The sequence below is a fragment of the Boleophthalmus pectinirostris genome, unplaced genomic scaffold (assembly GCF_026225935.1).
Source record: "Boleophthalmus pectinirostris isolate CB_2022bp ecotype Guang Dong unplaced genomic scaffold, ASM2622593v1 HiC_scaffold_1, whole genome shotgun sequence".
NCBI lineage: Eukaryota > Metazoa > Chordata > Actinopteri > Gobiiformes > Gobiidae > Boleophthalmus > Boleophthalmus pectinirostris.
The window spans coordinates 702,858-717,857 of record NW_026570970.1 but is presented as its reverse complement, the minus strand read 5'-3'; the positions used below and the strand labels follow the sequence as shown (position 1 = coordinate 717,857).

The 15,000-nt window shown below is 43.7% G+C and overlaps 2 protein-coding genes across 2 annotated transcripts in view; both read right to left on the bottom strand.

Annotated features, from left to right (window-relative positions):
- Nucleotides 1-5,560, bottom strand: part of traf3ip1 (TNF receptor-associated factor 3 interacting protein 1) — a 19,933-nt gene extending 14,373 nt beyond the window's left edge. The window contains exons 1-5 of the mRNA XM_055150531.1: nucleotides 5,209-5,560; nucleotides 2,551-2,619; nucleotides 1,720-1,881; nucleotides 1,031-1,126; nucleotides 535-957 (exon numbers count right to left, since the gene is read on the bottom strand). Of these exons, the coding sequence (XP_055006506.1) occupies nucleotides 535-957; nucleotides 1,031-1,126; nucleotides 1,720-1,881; nucleotides 2,551-2,619; nucleotides 5,209-5,331 (873 nt within the window). The 5' untranslated portion in view covers nucleotides 5,332-5,560. The remainder of the gene's footprint in view (nucleotides 1-534; nucleotides 958-1,030; nucleotides 1,127-1,719; nucleotides 1,882-2,550; nucleotides 2,620-5,208) is intronic.
- Nucleotides 5,561-6,992: 1,432 nt separating this feature from the next.
- Nucleotides 6,993-15,000, bottom strand: part of LOC110170941 (gap junction gamma-1 protein-like) — a 16,368-nt gene continuing 8,360 nt past the window's right edge. Inside the window, exons 3-6 of the mRNA XM_055162957.1 lie at nucleotides 13,948-14,175; nucleotides 11,963-12,393; nucleotides 10,979-11,208; nucleotides 6,993-8,023 (exon numbers count right to left, since the gene is read on the bottom strand). Of these exons, the coding sequence (XP_055018932.1) occupies nucleotides 8,010-8,023; nucleotides 10,979-11,208; nucleotides 11,963-12,393; nucleotides 13,948-14,175 (903 nt within the window). The 3' untranslated portion in view covers nucleotides 6,993-8,009. The remainder of the gene's footprint in view (nucleotides 8,024-10,978; nucleotides 11,209-11,962; nucleotides 12,394-13,947; nucleotides 14,176-15,000) is intronic.

Genomic DNA, 15,000 nt, shown 5'->3' with positions numbered 1-15,000 from the left:
ACACACACACACACAACACACACACACACACACACACACACACACACACACACACACACACACACACACACACACACACACACACACACACACACACACACACACACACACACAACACACACACACACACACACACACACACACACACACACACACACACACACACACACACACACACACACACAACACACACACACACACACACACACACACACACACACACACACACACACACACACACACACACACACACACACACACACACACACACACACACACACACACACACACACACACACACACACACACACACACACACACACACACACACACACACACACACACACACAACACACACACACACACACACACACACACACACACACACACACACACACACACACACACACACAACACACACACACACACACACACACACACACACACACACACACACACACACACACACACATAAACATGAACCTGAAGTTCCTCCAGATTTGGTCTTCAGATGTTTTTGCTGGAGTTTTTTACCTGAGTCTGAGGATCTTCTTCTCGAGGTTTGGACCTGGTTCTGTCCTGGTCTCTCTCTCTCCTCCTGCGCTCTCTCTCTCTCTCTCTCTCTCTCTCCTTCTCCTTCTCTCTGTGTTTGTCTCTCTCTCGTTCTCTCTCCTCTTTTCTGTGAGTCTCTCTCTCTTTCTCCCTCTCTCTGTCGGTGGAGCGAGCTTTCTCTTTGCTCCTCTCTCTCTCCTCCTTCTTCTCTCTCTCCTCCTTCTTCTCTCTCTCCTCCTTCTTCTCTCTCTCCTCCTTCTTCTCTTTCTCCTTCTTCTTCTCTCTCTCCTCTGTCTTCTCCCTCTTCTCTCTCTCTCTGTCTTTCTGTCCTCTCTGTCGTTGCTCAGGTTCTCCGTTCTTCTGTTTGTCTCTGGGTTCCTCCGTCTTCGTTTTCCTGCTCCTCCCCTGAAAAACACACCAGGGGGTTAGTGGGGAGTATTATACCTGTGTGGGGAGTATTATACCTCGTCCTCCTCACCTCTGGTCTGGACGCGTCTACTCTGTCCGAGGGTGTGGAGCTGCTTCCCGGTTTGTCTCCTGACAGGACGCTCCTCACGGCGTCTTCACTGGAGCGCTGACGAACACGCCGGCGCCAACAGCTCGTTAATATTCACGTTTACCTCATTAATATTCACTTTAACTTCATTATTATTCACTTTAACTTCATTATTATTCACGTTTGTCTCATTAATATTCACATTTGCATAATTAATATTCAAGTGAGTCTGTGGAGGTTGTGGGTGGGTGAGCCGTGGGTGGGTGAGCCGTAGGTGGGTGAGCCGTGGGTGAGTCGTGGGTGGGTGGGTGAGCCGTGGGTGGGTGGTGTGAGCCGTGGGTGGGTGGGTGAGCCGTGGGTGGGTGAGCCGTGGGTGAGTCGTGGGTGGGTGTGAGTGGGTGGGTGAGCGTGGGTGAGTGGCCGTGGGTGAAGTCCGTGGTGGGTGGTGAGCCGTGGGTGAGTGAGTCGTGGGTGGGTGAGCCGTGGGTGGGTGAGCCGTGGGCGTGGGTGAGCGTGGGTGGGTGGGTGAGCCGTGGGTGGGTGGGTGAGCCGTGGGTGGGTGAGCCGTGGGTGGGTGGGTGTGGGTGGGTGAGCCGTGGGTGGGTGGGTGGGTGGGTGAGCCGTAGGTGGGTGAGCCGTAGGTGGGTGAGCCATGGGTGGGTGAGCCGTACCTTGCCCAGGCAGCAGCGGGCGATGGCCTGGAGCAGCTCGTTGGTTTTCTCCGGCTCGTGTCCGGCCACGATCCGGGCGGGTTTCACTGACAGGGGCTCACCTGTCACCAGGACCACCACGTCTATGGCCTTCTGCAGGAACGACATCTTCAGGTCCTTCTCCTGAACCACAAGACACGAGCTCAGCAGGGAGAGTCTGCAGACCTGCTCCAGACCTGGTCTGGTCTTGGTTCAGTCCTGGTTCAATCCTGGTCTAGTCCTGGTCTAGTCCTGGTTCAGTCCTGGTCTAGTCCTGGTTCAGTCCTGGTCTAGTCCTGGTTCAGTCCTGGTCTAGTCCTGGTTCAATCTTGGTCTAGTCCTGGTCTAGTCCTGGTTCAGTCCTGGTTCAGTCCTGGTTCAGTCCCGGTCCAGTCCTGATCTAGTCCTGGTCCAGTCCTGGTCTAGTCCTGTTTTAGTCCCGGTCTGGTCCCGGTCTAGTCCTGGTCCGGTCCTGATCTAGTCCTGGTTTAGTCCTGGTCCAGTCTTGGTTTAGTCCTGGTCTAGTCCTGGTTTAGTCCTGGTTCAGTCTTGGTTTAGTCCTGGTCTAGTCCTGGTCCAGTCCTGGTTTAGTCCTGGTCCAGTCCTGATCTAGTCCTGGTTTAGTCCTGGTTTAGTCCTGGTCTAGTCCTGGTCCAGTCTTGGTTTAGTCCTGGTCTAGTCCTGGTTCAGTCCTGGTTTAGTCCTGGTCCAGTCCTGATCTAGTCCTGGTTTAGTCCTGGTCCGGTCCTGGTCTGGTCCCGGTCTAGTCCTGGTCCGGTCCTGGTCCGGTCCTGGTCCAGTCCTGGTCCAGACCTTGATGTTCTCGGGGTTCATCTCGCTCTCAGAGTAAAGTCCCTTCATGAACCCAGTCGACCTGATCACCTGAAAAACACCAGAAACCTTCAGGACAAAAATACGAGAGACGCCGGGGGAGTTGTACATGTGCGTCTATGGCGGAATGTTCAGCGGTTACCATGAAGACGCGAAGGACACATCAGCAAACGTGGTAAAAAAAAAAAAAAAAGTTTTAAAATCATCTGGAAAAGTGCAGTAAGCGTCTGGTGACCTGAGTGCAGGAGGTTTTCAGGTCCGTGTGGTCAGAACGAGCGGTCGACTTTTGTGAAGATCAGATTTACCCACAGTGTAAAATCACAATCACACGTGACGCACATGTAGAGAATATCCTTGTATAACGTAAAAAAATATGAATAAACAGGAAACAAAAGCTATAAGGGAACAGAACATATGTTGCTTCTTTTTATGTATTGATTGTTCTTTTGTTATTGTTGTTGTTGTGTTTTATATTTTGTGCGAGTGCCACAGGTTTTGTCCAAGGCCCGACCGATATAATCTGGATATAATCGCTGATATATTTAGTGATGAAAAAATTCACTGTAAATCTTGAATTGTTTAAAAAACTTGGGTTTGGCTCTGGTGGATTTTAAATTGGGTTTATTTAGGAAACATTTATTGTTCTTCTGCATCTTTACATCATATTTACAGACAGAAGGTAGAACTAATGACATTTTCACATCACATTCTAGACACTAGTGATGATGGGGATTCAGTTCTTTTTAGAGAAGCGGCTCTTTTGGCTCGGCTCATTAAAAGCAGACGGCTCTTTCGGCTCCCAAGCGGCTCTTCAGGTTGTTTTGTTGCAAGAAGGACTAAACCAGGACTGAACCAGGACTGAGTGTCTGGACTCGGTCTCTGTCTCTCTCCGTCTCTCGAGCCCAACATTTGTCCTGGTTTATTTATTTTATGCTGAATTACAGACAAATATGTAAGTTTTTCTCTCCTCTGCACACGCAGATTTGTAAAAGTTTCGTTTTCAGTCACTGTCAAACTAACACGAGTCTGAACACGACGTGAAGAGAAAAAAAGTGAGAGAAAGAGAAAACACGGCTCCCGTTGTTCTCTTCAAAGAGCCGGATCTAAGAGCCGTTTCATTTGTGACCGACTCATCACTATTAGAGAGTAAAAAAACTACTGTTGTTAGTCTTCAGCTGCGCGGCGTGGAAATTAAATATATGTGTAAATGTTGATCATTCACACCTCTGTTCACAGCTCATTTACATCAATGCAGCTGCAGAAACAAATATACGAACAATGTCACTTTACAACAGACCAAACAGTCTGTTTATGTGTGAGACACACAACAGATCATCACTAACCAAAACTAGTTTCAAAGTCGACATATTTCAACACTCAGCCTCACACAGGCTCCTCCCACATCACACAGGCTCCTCCCACATCACACAGGCTCCTCCCACATCACAAGTCTGAACTAATAAATGTCCTTTTAATCCAGACTCAAACCGATTGTCTGTAAAAAGAAAATAATGTCAGTGTTTGGATGTGTGTGTGAGTGTAAACAAACACACACATGTGTGTGTGACGTGACTCTGTGTGTGTTCAGGGACAGTACGACACACACACACACACACAGACACACAGACAAATGACTCCACAGATAAACACTGATGCGGAGTCACATATTTGGACATTTATCTGTAAATTGGATTAAATCAACAGAATGTAGAGAGTCTGAGATTTAGAACCACGTAGAACCTGCCCACGGGAAAGATCCGCCCAGATCAGCAAACATATCAGCAGATCACCAATATATTTCTAGGTGCCCATATCGGCCGATAAAATTGGGCTCTAGTTTTCTCACATTTTTCTCATGTTTTTGTCATATGTTTGTAGATTTTTTGTAAATATTTGTAGATGATCATAGATGTTTTGTAGATGTTTTGTAGATTTTTGTAGATGTTTTGTAGATGTTTTGTAGATGTTTTGTAGATGTTTTTGTAGATGTTTTGTAGATGTTTTTGTAGATGTTTTTGTAGATGTTTTGTAGATGTTTTGTAGATGTTTTTGTAGATGTTTTTGTAGATGTTTTGTAGATGTTTTTGTAGATGTTTTTGTAGATGTTTTGTAGATGTTTTTGTAGTGTTTTGTGATGTTGTTTGTAGATGTTTTGTAGATGTTTTTGTAGATGTTTTTGTAGATGTTTGTAGATGTTTTAGATGTTTTAGATGTTTTGTAGATGTTTGTAGATGTTTTAGATGTTTTGTAGATGTTTTGTGATAGATGTTTTGTAGAGATGTTTTAGATGTTTTTGTAGATGTTTTTGTAGATGTTTTGTAGATGTTTTGTAGATGTTTTGTAGATGTTTTGTAGATGTTTTGTAGATGTTTTGTAGATGTTTTGTAGATGTTTTTGTAGATGTTTTTGTAGATGTTTTGTAGATGTTTTGTAGATGTTTTGTGATGTTTTTGTAGATGTTTTGTAGATGTTTTGTGATGTTTTGTAGATGTTTTGTAGATGTTTTTGTAGATGTTTTTGTAGATGTTTTTGTAGATGTTTGTAGATGTTTTGTAGATGTTTTGTAGATGTTTTTGTAGATGTTTGTAGATGTTTGTAGATGTTTTTGTAGATGTTTTGTAGATGTTTGGTGATGTTTACCTCGGTGAAGATGTCGTGGAGGAAGCGGAACGGCGGTTTGTTCAGGTATTTCTCGCTGAGCTGTGGTTTCTTGATCACCTTCCCGAGACTCTCCTGGGTCCGCTTCACCACCGCGGGGTCCATGACGCACAGGCCGAGGGACAGGCTCCGGGCGGCGGGGAGACAGGCCCCAGGAGCCCGGGGAGAGGAGCCGAGAGCCGCGGGGAGAGGAGCCGAGAGCCGCGGTGTGTGAGGAGCCGCGGTGTGTGAGGAGCCGCGGTGTGTGAGGAGCCGCGGTGTGTGAGGAGCCGCGGTGTGAGGAGCAGGTCTGTGGAGAAGCGGAGCGTTGCTATGTCAATCCGCCATGGTTGCCAAGAGCTCCGCGCATGCGTGAGGACTGCGTCGCTCGTCATCGCGTAGCGTCAGCGCGTCTCCAGGGAAACGACGCTGCCGTGAGGCCGGAACACAGAACTACAATAAAAACTTTAGAAATAAAATAAATAAATAACAAATAAAAATAAATATACGATTAAAATATACTAATAAAAGTAAAAACTCACTAATAATAAAAATAAATAACTTAAAAAATAAAAACTATGACCCGGACACAGCGCCGCCTGCCGGAAGGAGTCCGTCATATAGAGTTTTGTAACTGTTCCCATAGCAACCGTGTGACGCACAGGCCCAAACTCCCGAGACTAATAAAAACACAAGAAAACACTTTTAATTTGTTTAAACAATCCACATGTACACATCAAAAATGAAATTCTGTTCTCACTCTCAATCTTCTAAATTAACTAATAAAATAAAATAAAAGGAAACGTTAAAAGTTCGTCTTTAGGGAGTCGTAGATTCTTGCTTCCTGGACGCCTGGTGGTTTTTGCAACTTATTTAGAATTTTCTCTTTGTTATATTATATATATATTGTGCTGTGAGAGTCTGTGTCCAAATCATTTCTCTTGTGGATCAATAAATCTAAAATGTAAAATAAAAATATGTCTCTTTATTTATTTAACCTCGAGTTTCCGTTGAGATTCAGAGAAACAAGACCAACGAGCAGCAGCACAATCCACAAGAAACAGTCGAATCACAAAACCATAAAACCATCTGCAGACAGAGTCCAGACCCTGTGTCTCTGTCCATTTACACAAAAACACTGATTTGTCCCAATTTTAGACAAGAAATGTCCCAGAGTCTCTGTTTTGGACCAGTTTGATCCTGCAACAGTAAAGAGACAAACTGACATTTTTTGTCCTTTTTAAGCAGATTTTCTGTATTTTATCAAAACAAAGAAAATGTGACTCATGTTGGTCTCTGTAGTTTAACAATTGAATTTTATCATTTTTAACTTGATTTAATTTGATTTTAATAAATTTTTAACTTTATGCATTTTCCTGTCCCATTTTATTTTTTACATTTTATCATTTAAATTAATTTATTTTTAGCTTTATGCATTCTTTATTTTTCCATTTAATTTATATTTAATTACATTTTATATTAATTTATTAACTTTTATCATTATGCGTTTTAACACTGAGTTTAGTTATGATCTTTTCTTTTGTGTTCGTCTGTGGCAGAATCTCATGTTTCTAAAATGTGACGTAGAAATAAAGTGGATTGAAAAAAGGAGCTGTTCACTTAAACTATCACTTCATGACATCACAAGGTGGTAGTTTAAGAGCATTTTAAGATTTAGACAAAGACTCAAACATGTGACAAACTAAAACTAAACTTCTGCTCCGTTTGTGGTAAAGGAAAAACTCTTCAGCATCTGAACCAAAAAACAGAAACAGAAATGACTCAAGTTTGAACATTTGCTAAAAGTTTATTAAAAACACGTAGAAAAACTTACAGTATAAAAAGTACAAAAGTATCAAAAGTACAAAAGTAAAAAAAGTCGTACAAAATGAGATGAAACTAAATTAAAGCGTTTCTTTTCAGTCAAAGTTTTTCAAGCTTCGTCCAGGTTTATGTTGCACAAAAAAGGCTTCATTCTACAGTTTAAACTCCAGACGCGGCGTCCGCACCGAGACACAAAACACACACACCGGATCTGAACGGATCATGACCACGACGACGACGACGGACGACGACGGACGACGACGACCACGACTCAGAGTCGTCTTTACTCTGTCTCTTGGTTTTGGTCGTTCGAGCTTCGTGAAGTCGCCGTGCGTCTGTAAACTCTTTTCACTGGATTTTTTGCTCTGATTTCTAAATAAACGTGATCATGACTGAACAAACGAAGAAATTAATCGTTTAAAGCTGCACTGTGAAACTTTCCTGGTGGAGGTTCTGCTAATCGAGTCGTACGACATTAACAGATCCTCTCACGTTCGTTCGAGGCGCTCGCTGCTCCAAAATGTAAATCCTTCAGCGAGCAGGGACGCCTCTCCACAGATCTGACCCGTCATGTTACGCAGCGCAGCTTTAAGCCCAATTCTGATCAAACACAGCGTCACAAAATGTAAACGACGCGGAACAGAGAAACTTAAACCGTAAGTCGTGTTGGTGTGGACGGCGTAAAACGAGATTTGACAGAATGTCTCCGTGTGGACACGTGTGTCTTCAGTGTGGACAGAACCGCGGACGCTTCAGTACCTCCGTTTAAATCTACAGCTTCATTTAAAAAACAAAAAACACAAAAACAAAGTCCTCCTCCTCCTCCTTCCAGTCCTTCAGGTTTTGAGAGGTTTTAGCTGCCCTGAGAGATGCCTGCTCCAAACCGGGGTCCTGTGGGTCCTGTGGGTCCTGCGGGGCCTTGGGGCAGACGAGGGGAACTCTGTCTGATCCAAAAGTCTTAAACGGCGAAGGAGGCGGGGCTACGCGTGCAGACCTGCGGACACATGACCAGAGTTAGTTTTCAAACAAACCGTGGCGCCCCCTGTGGTCGATCAGAACGACGACGCCTCAAACAGGAGAATAAAAAGATCTAAAATCAGAGGAGTCCAAACTTTTTTCATCAAGGGCCAAATCTAAACCCAGACGAAGCAGAGCGACGATCGAGGGCCACAGACGCTCAGAACAGAGAATCACTGAAATATGTGCAAGTTTAACACGTTAGAATGATTCAGTCCTTTTCTCATCCAAGATCCTTAAAACCAAACACTAAATATTAAACATTAACTTCATCAAGGTCGATTTTCAAAAAAACTTGCAAAAAAAGTAAATTTTTAATTGATGCAAAGTCATTTGGGCCAATTCTCCTGGAAGCCTGATGGCCAAGAAAAATCTGTCTGAGGGCCGCATTTGGCCCCTGGGCCGTAGTTTGGACATGTCTGATCTAAATAAAACAGAGTCAGAGTCAATGAGAAACTACAGCGTCCCAAAAATTATACACTGCCAATAATTTTGGAAATTCTCATTGAAATAAAAGTTTTCACAGACTGTTCAGAAACTGATCAAGACTTTATCCAGGGTTCCCACGCTCCTGGAAATCCTGGAATTTTAGTCTTTCCCTTGTCTCCAGTTTTCTGTTCAGGTCATGAGTCTGTTCTGACTCTTTTGTTTAAAAGACGATAAATGCACAAAAACTATAATCCAAACCAGAAGGTGAGAGGAAAGAGTTAAAGTTTCAGATTTAGCCCCAAAACTCTGATCAATTCTACACATGTAGGTGCTGGAAAGTCATGGAAAAGTTTGGAAATGTCAGTTTTTAAAAAGAGTGAGACCCCGTTTATAGTTAAAGTTTGATTTTTGTTGTGTTTTCAGGTTGATCCGTTCAGTCCCAAAGACGACGTCAACGTCACTGAGCAACACCTGGACATTTAAGATCATCACTTTTAAAAATGTCAAATATTTTGTGTCACCTTGAATAAACATGAAAGATCAGAAAAAAAAGCAGTTTTAATGAGTTAAATCCTGGTGTCGTTCTGGAACAAGACCTTGAGACAAAAAACTGTTTATAGAATTAAACTGGATGAAGAAGTTTCCTGTTCAGTTAAACTTGTTGGAAAAGGACAAAAAGTTCTAATACATTTCTCAGTTTGTCCAGGTCAGATCTGCCTGCAGGGGGCGCACTCCCTGAACACAAACATGTGTACGGTTTCTGTTACAGTGGAGTATTGGACATCTGAAAATCCTCCAGTTTTATTTATTTTATTTATTTATTTTTTTAGACACCAACAGGTAAATAGTATTAAAAAATAAAAAAGTTATTAACAACCAGAATTTCAGTTTTATTCTGGACCAATGACTCAAAATGTTAAAAACAACAGAAAATTATACGAAACATTTGTATTTCTTTTGAACTGTGACTAATTTGTGTGAGTTTATTTCTCAAATCATTTTCTGTGGAAGTTGTGGAGGTCATTTCTGTTCAGCCGACGCAGCGACTTCAACAAAACTCAACAAAACTGAAGAAACGACCCGAGGCTCTGGGAAAGTTTTTTTTAAATGAATCAAAAGCGACTTAAAGACTGAGACTTTTCCACAGGCTCGGGTCGTTTCTCTTCACTGGTTTTGAGCGGAAATATCATCAATTTTAGAAATAAAGTCACACAAATGAAAAACGTTTGGTTTAATTTTCTGCCGTTTCACATTTTGAATCATCGGCCAAAAATTAAACTTCAGATTTTAAGAAGCAGAATCGAAGCACAAATGACAAAGTTTGTGCAGGTGTGAGTTTAATCTGTAGCATTTGTTTTTTTCATTTTCTTATTTTTGGTTTTATATTGAAAAACAGTTTTCTTCATTATTTGTCTCCAAAACCAAAATGAAAAAAAACAATAACGATTCGTTTTTTCAGTTTTGTGTTTAAATGAAGAATAGAAAAACGGATAACGGCAGTTTCCCGTTTCCGTGACTTTTGTGACTGTGATGCCGAACTTTTGCACCAAGTCCAGACGTCACGTAAACGGGAAACGGCCGTTATCGGTTTTTCCATTCTTCATTTAAACACAAAATCGAAAACTGAAAAAAAAAAAACCCCGAATCATCAGTTTTTACATTTTGGTTTTGGAGACAAAGAAAACTTCTCATCTTATTTTCGGTTTTATTTTGAAAAACGAATGAACAAATGACACACGGACTGGAGCTTGACGGGACCAACTTCACACAAGTCATGTCACTGTTCCTCACTCTCGTCAGTGTTGGTTCGTGGGTTTATGTCGGTGTTGGTTCGTGGGTTTATGTCGGTGTTTCTTACTCTTGTCGGTGTTGGTTCGTGGGTTTATGTCGGTGTTTCTTACTCTTGTCGGTGTTGGTTCGTGGGTTTATGTCGGTGTTTCTTACTCTTGTCGGTGTTGGTTCGTGGGTTTATGTCGGTGTTTCTTACTCTCGTCGGTGTTGGTTCGTGGGTTTATGTCGGTGTTTCTTACTCTTGTCGGTGTTGGTTCGTGGGTTTATGTCGGTGTTTCTTACTCTCGTCGGTGTTGGTTCGTGGGTTCATGTCGGTGTTTCTTACTCTTGTCGGTGTTGGTTCGTGGGTTCATGTCGGTGTTTCTTACTCTTGTCGGTGTTGGTTCGTGGGTTTATGTCGGTGTTTCTTACTCTTGTCGGTGTTGGTTCGTGGGTTTATGTCGGTGTTTCTTACTCTTGTCGGTGTTGGTTCGTGGGTTTATGTCGGTGTTTCTTACTCTTGTCGGTGTTGGTTCGTGGGTTTATGTCGGTGTTTCTTACTCTTGTCGGTGTTGGTTCGTGGGTTTATGTCGGTGTTTCTTACTCTTGTCGGTGTTGGTTCGTGGGTTCATGTCGGTGTTTCTTACTCTTGTCGGTGTTGGTTCGTGGGTTTATGTCGGTGTTTCTTACTCTTGTCGGTGTTGGTTCGTGGGTTTATGTCGGTGTTTCTTACTCTTGTCGGTGTTGGCCGTCTGCTTCTCCTGGGCGTAGTTGAGGCGGTTCTGTTCGACGGCGGTGGTGTTGGACTCGGGGCTGCTGCTGCGCGTGGGGCTCGGCTCCTCGTTGGCGTAGGCCAGGTCCAGATGCTGCTGCGCCAGCTTCAGGTGTCTCCTCAAACGCTCCAGCTCCCGACCTGAAGACTCGTCTCCAAAAGACTCACGGCCCGAGTCCACCAGGTTATCTCTGGAAAAAAAAAAAAAGACTCAGTTTTAGAAACGCCTCTGGAACTAGATTAAAGAGTTTTACAGAAACTCTCGTGTAACTTTTCTGGAGTTTGACTCATTTTGTTTCATGGAGTTTCTCGCTTTACTCAGAATGTTGATTCATCTTTTGAGTTTATCGTTTGTGAAAATCCTGCGTTTGTTACATGAGCTTCTTCTGCTCGCTTCTCCACAGTTTGGACGTGTAACTTTCACCTGGTGGTTCAGACATTTGTTGTGGAGATGGACAAGTTTAAAACTGTGGAACATGTGGATGAAGACGAGCAGATGGTGAACGTCCATCAGAAAACAAACATTTAACACTGGATTTTCTGAGACTTTGTACAAATTATTGATCAGAGTTAAATTATTTTGAACCTTCTGGACCTCGAGGGATTTGACACACTGTCCATCACGAAAGCCGTCCCCTGTATTACCAAATTAGTGCAGATAATCTTAAAAACTCTGTTCTGAATAAAGCAGACGTCCTTTAATCGACTAAGACGACATGAACCGGTTAAAGTGGGTCTAGATCTTTTTTTTCAACCATTAACCAGAAGTTCCACAAACCTACAGCGGGAAACTTCAGACACGTGTGAAAAAGGTCGATTAAAGACGGGTCGTGTAACATTTACATCAGTCACTTTTACTTTCGCAGATGTTCAAGTCTCTGGTGACTCGTCTGAACGTTTGTGGAGCTCAGTCGTTTAAAGCTCCGGCTGGTAAAAACATCTCACCTGAAGGCCATCTTCCCGGCCCCGCCCTTCTTGGTGGCGGTGTTGTATCCGGGCGGGGCGGACGGCTGGTGGCAGAGGGAGGGGCGCTGGGCGGCGTCGTGGCGTTGTGGGCGTGGCCTCGGCGAGCACAGACAGTCTCTGACGCCGCTGAAGCCGAGGTGCAGGATCTCCAGGAGCGTGAAGAGCAGGCAGAGGGCGCTCACGGCGTACATGATGAGCAGGAAGATCGTCTTCTCCGTGGGACGAGACACGAAGCAGTCCACCGTGTGCGGACACGGCGAGCGCGTGCACACGTACGACGGCGCCACCTCCAGGCCGTACAGGATGTACTGCCCGAACAGGAAGGACGACTCGAAGACGCCGCGCGCCAACAGGTGGCACACGTACACGCGCATGAGCCCGTCACGCTTTATCCTCCGCCGCCCGTCATGCTGGAACAAGAGAAATCAAAGTCCTGCATCATGACTGGATGAACTTTTTGGTATAACTGAAGAAACCAAACTCCATTTAACACTTTTTTAAAAAGTTCCCCTGAAACAAAAAAATATTAAATCAACATTAGAGACGATGAAATGAAATGTGAAACCGAGCGAAGTTCTTACAAGGACCATGACAAGTCAATGTGACTGAAAACAGATCAATAATAAGTTGTTCTGCATCATAATAAACTGCAGTTTCACTTTCTAAACCAGTCGATTCATCGTCGCAAACACTGAATCATCATGTTTGGACTTTGATCTGATCTTTATCCTGATCATGTGTTTTGTTCCTGTGTGATTAAAGAGAAAATTGCCTTTGGTTATTTGATTTGAGGCGGCAGTAGCTCAGCTGGTTGAGCATCGCCCACTGATCTACAGGTTGGCGGTTCAAATCCAATCTCAACATAAGAAAAAACATCACAGGTTGAGTGGGCAGATCCACTGACCCACAGGTTGCTGGTGTGATTCCAGCTCCCACAGATGAATACTGTCGTTGTGTCTTTGGGCAAGACACTTACCCACAGTGTCTGTGTACACTGGTGTGTGAATGTGTGTGAATGGGTGAGTGATTGTGTGAGTGGTTCCTTGTTGTAAAGCACTTTGAGCCGTGAAGGTGGAAAAGCTCTATAGAAAAATGTGACCATTTACCATTTAACAACTGAACAGATATGAACCTTCTGTTTTATTCTGGTTGTTGGAGGTTTTATCAAAACTTCATATTTGTGGAAAAAGTTCCCCAGACTCAATCTGACCAACTGAAGGTCAGGTCCTTTCATTACGAGCAACAGTTCATCTAAATATGATACAGGATATAGAGGTTGTAAAAAAGTTATAACACTAGTCCCCGTGTCCCCGCGTCCCCGTGTCCTTGTAGATTTACACAAAACCACTGATTTGAAGAAATGTCCCAAGTGTCTATTTTTGACCAATCTGATCCTGCCACAGCGGGGAAAATTCTCACTAAATTTATTGTCCAAAACGTGTAAATGTCCAGTGTTTTCAGCAGCTTCATAAATTTACAGTTTAAAATCGTTAACTGGAAGATCGAGCTGAACGTCGCCTTCGCTCACTTCCCGTGAGGAGCGTGGACACCAGCGAAGCATCCGTCATGTTCATGGATCTATTCAAATCACCGGATACAGTTTTGACGTTTGTTTCTGCCTCGAGTCGTCGTGTCACTCACTGGTTTTACTGCGGGAAAAAAATCCCATGGGCCGAGACAAGATTTTTCACAGTCTGATCAAACGTCTCGTGTTCGACTGACCAGGATCTACAACTTTCAAAAATGTCGGATTTTGTGGCGATTTTTACCCATTTTTAGATCATAAACTTTTTCCTCAGCTCAAAATCCTTCAGTCGTCTTAAAAAGAGATTTATAATCGTTCGCGCTGGCTACACTCTGCTCCTCTCGCTCTGATTGGTCAAAGTGATCACGTGACCCACATGCATGTGTTCACGTGTTGCCCCCGTGCCGCCCCCCCCCGTTAGAGTTAAAAGTCCTCTGACCTTCTTGTTGGGCTTCTCCTTGACCTCCTTCTCGGGTTCGATCTCCTCCAGGATCATGGGGTCCTCTTCGCCGTTGTCCTCGGCCTCTTCGTAGTCGCGGTTGGCTCCTCTGCTCACCATCGGCATCCTCTTCCTCGCGTTGGGCTTGTAGTCGTCGTCGTCCATGCGGGCGATTTTGTGCATGGCGAAGCCCAGGTACATGATGGTGGGCGTGGTGATCATGATCACCTGAAGACAGAGACAGAACACGAGTCACGGTTAAACATCGAACAGGCAGAAGGAGAAACAGTCGACTGAACAAAACAAGACGCTCACTTGAGAAGGTCGATACTAAAAAATAAATAAAATCCTGAATAGTTTTATGTCGAGTCTCACGCAGGAGGTGCTTTAGATTTAAAATGCAGAGTATCTCAAAAAAATCTGACACTTCACAGGTCAAGAATTGTCAGTTCTTGTTGAAATAACCTCAAATTTTCACAGAAAGTTTAAAAACAGTTAAACACTTTATACAAGTTCCCACGCTCATGGAAATCCTGGAAAAAAAAGAATTTCTTGTCCAAGTCGTTGTTAAATCCACATTTGTGCTTCGGTGTGTTTCAGACCCACTGTTTGTGTCTCGCTCCTTCTGAGTCACAGACGAGAGACGCTCAGTTTAATGAACGATACTGAAAACCCGGACATTTGCATCACTTTATTAAAAAAACCCGGACATGACGCAAAATACAGACATGTCCAGGGAAAAACGGACGTTTGGTCAAACTATTCAACACACAAAATGATTCCGTTTGGGAGAAAACAACTCAACCTGAAAACAAAAATAAAACATAGAAAATCTTGATCCATTTCTAAACATTCTGAAAATCTCACTTTATTTCAAGAACTGACGGAACTCGACCTGTGGCGTCGTTTATTCGTGCTACGTGTGTGTGTGTGTGTCTGTGTGTGTGTGTGTGTGTGTGTGTGTCTCTGTGTCTCTGTGTGTGTGTGTGTGTGTGTGTGTGTGTCTGTGTGTGTGTGTGTGTGTGTGTGTCTGTCTGTGTGTGTGTCTGTGTG